General features: G+C 34.3%; 1 protein-coding gene across 1 annotated transcript; it reads right to left on the minus strand.

The window, feature by feature from the left end:
* Positions 1–271: 271 nt before the first annotated feature.
* Positions 272–2409, minus strand: LOC111213925. The gene is made up of 5 exons (XM_022715768.2): positions 1971–2409; positions 1739–1800; positions 1513–1597; positions 1286–1388; positions 272–1197 (listed from the first exon to the last, which is right to left on the minus strand). Exons 1-5 carry the CDS (start codon positions 2096–2098, stop codon positions 619–621), a joined length of 957 nt encoding a protein of 318 aa, XP_022571489.1. The 5' UTR covers positions 2099–2409; the 3' UTR covers positions 272–618.
* Between the last annotated feature and the right edge of the window lie 5796 nt (positions 2410–8205).

The raw sequence follows: 8205 nt of genomic DNA on the forward strand, positions 1-8205 counted from the left end.
ACATATAAGTATTATCTTATTTTTTTAGAAATATAAAATATTATTTCAAGATAACAACAAAATATATGAGAATTATCTTTTTAGAAATTTAATATTATTAATATAAAATTTGTTTTTAATTAAATTATTATATATAAAAATTTATTAAGGGTAACAACGACATTAACCAGTCTAACTTTTAACGTGAGAGCTCGATTCAGAAAATTCACTTCGCAAATAATAGTATAGATTACATATTTTATAGTTATATTATTTAAATTAATAAATTATGGACTAAACTAAAAACTATTAATAAATTAATGACTCAATTTAAACATAATTAAAACATGACAAATAAGCAAAATTAGCTAAAATCATAGAAATCATGACAAATAAGCTAAATCACTTCACAAATAATAGTATATAGTTTTTTAATCTTGGAATCAACCGAGCTTTCTCCATTCAATAGCTAATTTATGCTCAACATTACTTTACCCAACAATCTTGAGGACTGGCTTTGAAGGATCTTTGCTCATTTAAATACCAATATATAGCCAATGAAGTTTTCCTCTCCACCAATACATTCAATTCATCGACATGATTGTAGTTTGCTCTTGACTGTCCTCACAAAGTTATAACTTAGTCAAAAGATTGTAGTTGCTCGCCAGTTTCTTGAAGAAATGCATCTTCACAGACCTCAACTTTTCGGACATAAGCAGGGAAAATCTTGTTGTGTTCGGATGTAGAACTGGAAGAAACTTGACCATAGTGCTTTGATTTCAACTCTGTGCAAGATTTGAGATCCTCTTCGGTTCTTGCTTTGTTCAGTTTGTCGATTATTTCATTCAAAGCTGAAGTCTTCTCCTCCCATTTACGTCTTTTGATCCGTCTTTTTACTTCATCTTGATCATCTGATTTGCCACCCCGTTTCTGAACCTTCACCAAACCGGCTTTGATAGTCTCGTTGATCCGCTTTTTGAAGCTCTCTGTTCTTGCGGAGTTTGATCTCAGCCTCAGTTTAAGCTCCAAAACAGCTCTTTCCTCCTTGTTTCGCTCAGAAGCTGCTGCCTCTTCGGGAACAAATGCCAATGAAAAGGCTTCTTCAAGTAGACTCACATTACTCAAGTACCGATCAAAAGCTTCATCCTCCGCTTCAATGTTTCTGTCTCTGTACTCTTTCAGCTTTGTAAACCGCCACTCGTTTAACGCTTGAGCATCCTACACAATGTAGAGAGGGCAGATTGGTAAGAGGAAAAAAAAACAAGTAGAAGATTATTCAAAGAGTGACCTTCCTCATTAGTAGTACCTTAATCGTCAAAGGCTTTCTCTGGCGAGCAGTAGCATTGAGGTTATTAAACTGAGCAAAGTTGCTAGAAAGATGGCGGATTGATGAAAATCTAGTTGAACTCCTGAAGCAGTCTCAGATAGAAGAAAAATATCAAAACAAAGGAGCCATCATAAAGTATCTCAGCAACTAACAAAAACCAATTTTTAGTTCCATTGTACTAATATATGCAAAAAAAAGGTATGTACCCAGGAGTGCCCTCGGATGCTTTGTGGTCTGACGATGGAGTACTTGGTGCTGTTTTCTCAGCAGAAGTTGCAACTCCTTTAAGAACTGCATCGACAAGAATACATAAACCGAGTTAAGCGATCTCTATTTCTCTCAACTAATCACAAGCAATTCGCCTAAAGAAAAGAATACTCTTATCAAACTCCAAAAGCTGATCATTTTGAGTGATTATCGATGTCATCTTACCGTGAATAGGGCAGGGGTTCTCTGCTCTCGAACAGCAACCCTTACAAGATTGAAAGGGGCATCTGCAATTATCACATTCATGCATGAAATCAATAAGCCAATAGCAGAATTTTGCAAGTGTCAAGAAAATAAAACGACAAAAGATTCATCCCAAAACCCAAAACATCTTCGAATTAGCCTGAAAGTTTCAAACTTTGTCAAGATCGAAAGACAATAGATTCATCGAGATGACCTGGAGCGAGCCACGTTGCCGCATTGGATACACTTGGGTTTGTTGCGACCACGGAGGTTCGTAGGAGGCGTGACGGTGGCTGAGAGACCATTGTTAGTCAGAGACGGTGAAGGTGACGGACCCGCCATATTTCTTAACGGTCAAAATTGAAGACCGTTAATTCACACGAGAGAGAATGAAGAAGAAAGCCAACGACCAAATAACGTCAAGTAACAACAAAAAGCTGTGTGATTTGGACAAGTTCTCCTCTCTTCTACGATTTTGATTTAGCGGCGGGTCTAGGGCTCCGGTTTATTAAATTACCACGTGATTCGCTTTAATGGGCCTGGACCAACGCCGATATGTTTTTTTTTCTTCCTCTTTAAATCGAACCCTATTTAAACAAACCAAATTATTCCATAACTCGATCTGTCATCAGATATTAAGAAAACCAGATGACTATCCTGCGATATCGCGGGATAAAACAATGGCCAATTCTCTAAGATAAAAAATTTTAAGTTTATTTTCGCGAAAATAACATTTAATAAAAAAAATGATCAAAATAGATTTCTTTTCATTTTGAAAAGGACAAATCTCCAAAACAGCACATTTCTAAGTTTATATCACAAAAATAACCCTCAAAAACAAAAACGACAAAAATAGCATTTTACCTTTTGAAAAATTTAAATTTTTTTTTTTATTTTGCAAAATTTGAAATCTTATCCCAAAACCCCACTCCCCAGCTCTAAACCCTAAAACCTAAACTCTAAACCCTAAACCCTAAATCCTAAACCTTAAACCCTAAATCCTAAACCCTAAACCCTAAAATCTAACCCTAAACCCTAAACTCTAAACCCTAAACCCTAAATCCTAAACCTCACCCTTTAACTCTAAACCCTAAGTTTGTGACTTTTGATAAAACATTAAGTGCTATTTTTGTGACTTTTAACCTTAAGTGCTAGTTTGGGAACAAAAACTTGATTTAGTGCTATTTTTGTCTTTTTCTCTAAAAAAAAATGATCAAAATAGATTTTTTTTCATTTTGAAAAGGGCAAATCTCCAAAATAGCACATTTCTAAGTTTATATCACAAAAATAGCCCTCAAAAACAAAAACGACAAAAATAGCATTTTATCTTTTGAAAAATTTAAATTTTTTTTTTTATTTTGCAAAATTTGAAATCTTATCCCAAAACCCCACTCCCCAACTCTAAACCCTAAAACCTAAACTCTAAACCCTAAACCCTAAATCCTAAACCCTAAACTCTAAATCCTAAACCCCACCCCTTAACTCTAAACCCTAAACCCTAAACCCCACCCTTAAACTCTAAACCCTAAACTCTAATCCCTAAACCCTAAACCCTAAATCATAAACCCCACCCCTTAACTCTAAACCCATTAATTTATCATTGGGGTATAAGTGTATATTTATCTCTTTTGATAAAACATTAAGTGCTATTTTGGTCTTTTTTATTTTTAGAGGCTATATTTGTGACAAAAACATTTTTAGTGTTATCCTAGTCATTTTCTCTTTTGAAAATTTTAATTTTAATTTTTTATTTTTTTTAAATATGAAATCATATCCTCAAAACTTCATCCCTTAACTCTAAACCCTAAGTTTAGATTAGTTAACTTTAGGGTATAAATATATTTTTCCTCTTTAATAAAAACTTATTTTGGTCATTTTTCTCACTGAGAACTATTTTGTGACAAAAACTTAAAAAGGGCTATCCTACCGAATTTCTCTAAAACAATTTAATTATTAGTTATGATAAGTAAATTGTATACAGTTAAAATGTATAGTAATTTTGATAGACTAAAATTATTAATAAAAATTGATAGATAACTTTTGACTAGTTAATAATAAAATAATAACATTAAATTTTATTATATTATATCTAATATTTATGTCAAATTCAGGAAATAGTAAATTTGAAGAACTTCTAGTATATTATTTGGATATAATATAAACTCATTTGGAGTCTCTGGCTGGATTATGTAGGTGGGGATGGTACTTTCAGCTTGGTCCAACGCTCATAAGGGTTATGGCGTGCAATCAGAAATGTGGTCGTCTATGGCCTCTCTATGGCTGATCGATGTCTCTTATCGTTTCGGACCTCCTATGTGGTCTCTTGCAGGTCCCTCAGATTTTTTTGGTAATGACCAAAGTTTTGAGCTTGGTCTCGGGTTTCTATGGGTTGATCTATGTTCATTGACACCGAACATTGGGCTTGACAAGTCGCAGTTAACCTTTTATGGTTCTCGTTGGAGGCAACTGACGTTGCGGTTCTTAGGCTTGTGCCTCGGGTCGTAGTGATGTCATCAGTTGGTTGAAACGCATATCCCAGTGCCCTAGTTTGCTCCCTTGATCAGCTATGGTAGTGTGTTTGACTATATATATATATATATATATATATATATATATTGAAAAAAGAGGTAAAAGACTACAAAAGATAAAGCAACACGTTTACAAAACATTATGATAAATTTAAACCGACAAATAAGCAAAATTATCTAAATTATGGAGAATATGATAAATAAGCAAAATCTCAAACAATATGATAAATTTAAATTGATTATTCCCTGGTCAAAATCATAAACATGACAAATAAAAAAATTATCTAAAATTATGGATAATATGACAAATAAGAAAAACCATTTTCAAATAATAGTATAGATCAAATTACTTTAAATTTTGAAGTAGTTTGTTCATTTTTAAACAACTTTTGTTTCAGATCCCTTTTTTGACAGGTTCGGTTTATTTATATACTTTTAATCGTAGATATCGACTGCTTATCAATATTTAGTGTTTTAAATCAGGTTGTAGCTTTAACCTTTTACCATTTCTTGCTTTATTATATTGATTATTGTCCTCAGAATTTTGAGTGTCACGGGGAATACAATCAAAATTAAATACAAAATATACTTGGTTCGTTCCAAAATAGATGATATTTTGAAAAGTATTTGATGTTTCAAAATACATGGTATTTTTAAAAATATATATTGAATTTTTTTTTATTGAAAACTTTGTGACCAATAATGTTGTGTAACTCTTTTCATGCTTGGTTTAATTAATTTTAATTGATATTCTTAGTGTTACTTGTTAGAAAAATATGTGTATCTTAATTTCTGTGCCTTAAGCCAAAACATCGTCTATTTTGGAACTGGGGGATTATATAATTAGACTTTCATTAGGAAAAATTGTTTTAGTTTCATTTTTATTTACATTATAATTTACATATAGAGTTAATTGACATAGTATACAAAAAAAATGCAACTAAATTTGGTAAGAATACAACCGTTTTCGTAAATTAAGTATATTAAAAAAGCAGGTGCTCTATCACTACAAGAAAACATCCGAGTTCCAACGGAAAAAACATCGATATTCCATCGGGAAAGGGATATATCGACGGATTACCGACGATGTTAAGACGGATCGTCTGTATAATATTTGTTAGATTTCTAAGAAAAGAATTGAAAAAATCTGATTTTAACTGACAGTTTGGACTCACAGTTCAAAAGAAAAAGACCTATAAATTGGAAGGTTAGAGACCTATTTCATACTAATAAGAGATAGTAAATAAAATGTACAAAAATCCTAAATAATCAAAAACCTGTTTCTTGTTGACCAATGCAGACATGAACTAGTTTGTGAGAATATATATTAAATGAAGTAAGAATGTTGGAGAATGTAAGAGCTTATTCAAGAGAATAAAAAGATTGGGAATGCTTGTGAGTATAAGAGCTTTAAAAATAAAAGAGTAGAAGTAACCAAATGTTGTAAATAGAAATAATTAATTTAATTTAAAACATCAGTTGCATGAGCTGTTTTTAAATAGACTTGACCTACAAAAAGCTATTATTAATAGGGAACGGAGAGCATGTTTGAGTTAGTAGACAGAGTAGACTAACAGGAGAAAGCGTGGTAAAAGGTGAATTGGATAATAGATTTAGGTAAGCAGTTTTCTCTATCCAACAATTATATTTTCAAATTCAAACCGTTTTGAACCCTCTCCAACAGTCTTAATTACTTCTTGAAGTCCCCTTGAACGAGCTCCAATCATTACTTTGTCTTCCAAAGTAAGTTAGGACTTCACACTTGTTCACACTTAAAGTTTGGCTAAGTTTGGTGAAATCTTGTGAAATATTGTGAAGTTTTGCCAACTCTTCCTTTTCACCTTTATCTTTCATTCTCTTTATTTCTTCTTTATTCCAACACTCTCTCTCGAACTTGACCATAGGAGATCTGGGGGCAAGTTTGGAATCGAGAATACTTGCCTCATTACGAACTAAAGTATGGAAAACCTCTGTGGGATAAAGCCATCACTTATGGAAAAAGAGTGCAAGTACCCTCAGCTTAAGGATTGGTCAGGGGATTAAAGGGACTAAAATCATTTTGGTAGGGTCCTTAGACCATGTATCATGGCCGCGTTGGGTGGTATGTCTTCCTTGCATCACTTTATGCACTTGAAGACTTCTTTGTAGCTGGTTTGCTGTCTCTCCATTTCTTCCGACTTCATGTCATCTTCAAAGAATTTAATCCACCTCCAGCCTTTGTAAATGAGACACAAGTACATGATTCAAAAAAATACAATGCACATGTATCAATTCTCAAGAGATAGTCCCATCCAAGTATAATATAGAATGAAGATTATATTCTTCCCTGTCATCATTTTGGTAGAATGTTGGTGAGGAGTACACTCCATTTTGGATTGTGCACTTAACTCCATAACTTCATCTCTGACCTTGCAATCCACGAGAACATCCAACGTGATGGGTGGCTGGTCAACATGTGGTCTGCCTCCTTAGCACTTCCTCTTGAAGCACTTTGGATGATCAACAGTATTTTAGCCCAGACAAGACTGGTCAACCTCTGGTCAGCCCCTTGGATGGACGACTGTGTTCTGTCTCAGTATGGAGTAGCCCAGATTGTGCCTTTAATGTGGGCATGTTTGGTCTTGAATATTGAGACTTTGGCAGCTCACTCACACCCATCCTCAAGCTTGATCTGGAAGGTATAAGGGTAGGATCATGCTTGGAAGTGAGCTTTTATCATTGCCTTGTCCTTGGATCACCGGCTTTCTTAGATTTAGTGATGACCTTTTCTCTTCAATGTGATATACTCTATTACACACTAAATGAGCAAGCCCTCTATTCATTAACCGCCTCTTAACCATCTTGATAAATACTAAACTGATATGTCCAAGAGGTGTTGTCCAATGGGACATGAAATTCCTTAACCCTTGGTTTCTCATGGACTCATTTGACACATCTTGTGTTTTCTGGACATCATAGAAACTAAAGAAAAAATAAGATAACAAATTGTGGACTGGAACATGGGACAACTCTATGTCTGGTCACACTCCAATCAAACATTTAACAAGATTAGAATAACTATGGAAAAAACTTATCAAGCATCCTAAAGCGGGTTTTAGACATTCAAATAACTTAGCAGCCTTAGGATAATTTACACATAAAACATAAGAAATAGACATAATCAAAGGAATGAGAGTTTTATTACTCTCAAAGAACCTGAGCTGGTTCCTTGACCTCCATTCCAAGCACCTATTTGAACTTACGTGGTTTGAAGTGTGGATTCAGAATCCATAACCCTTCTTTGGTATGTATTTCCTTCTTGCAGTGTTCCCACCTCAATCCCCTCCTTTTCTTTTGCTTGTAATATTATGTTTTGTCAAGAGAAAGACCTTTGGCTTGGTTGGCCTAAGAGAGACCTTCTTTTGCTTATAAGAAACCATGTGACCCCTTGCTCCTTTTGGGTTTGAGAACACACTTCATAAAGGGAAGAAAACTTGTCTGACTTTATATATGCTTTATCTGATCATTAAAGGTTAAACTGAGGAGGATAAGTCCAAACACCTTGTCTTGTTCTCTTCTTTCATTAAAGGTGGATGTATCAGTTGTGGCTGGTCTAAGCATGTCAAGCTCAGTCCATAATGACCTGAACTTCCTAAAATGCTCAGTGAATTCCATTTCTTCTTGTCATAGGTTGTTGATGGCCTTCTTGACCTCATACACTCGACATAGGTTAGAAGAGTTCCCATAAACTTTGTGGAGAGTCTCCCACAGCTCATTTACACTTTCACAATAGTAATAAGCTTCCATAATGGATGCTTTAAGGAAGCTTTGGAGGATGAATGGAAACATCAACAACTGGTCGGGTAAACTACTTTCACGAGGAGGGAAAGAGGTGCAAATAAAGTCCGTAGCACAAGCTACACCGACCTACGTGATGTCATG

Source organism: Brassica napus, chromosome C5 (assembly GCF_020379485.1).
Source record: "Brassica napus cultivar Da-Ae chromosome C5, Da-Ae, whole genome shotgun sequence".
NCBI classification, from domain to species: Eukaryota; Viridiplantae; Streptophyta; class Magnoliopsida; order Brassicales; family Brassicaceae; genus Brassica; species Brassica napus.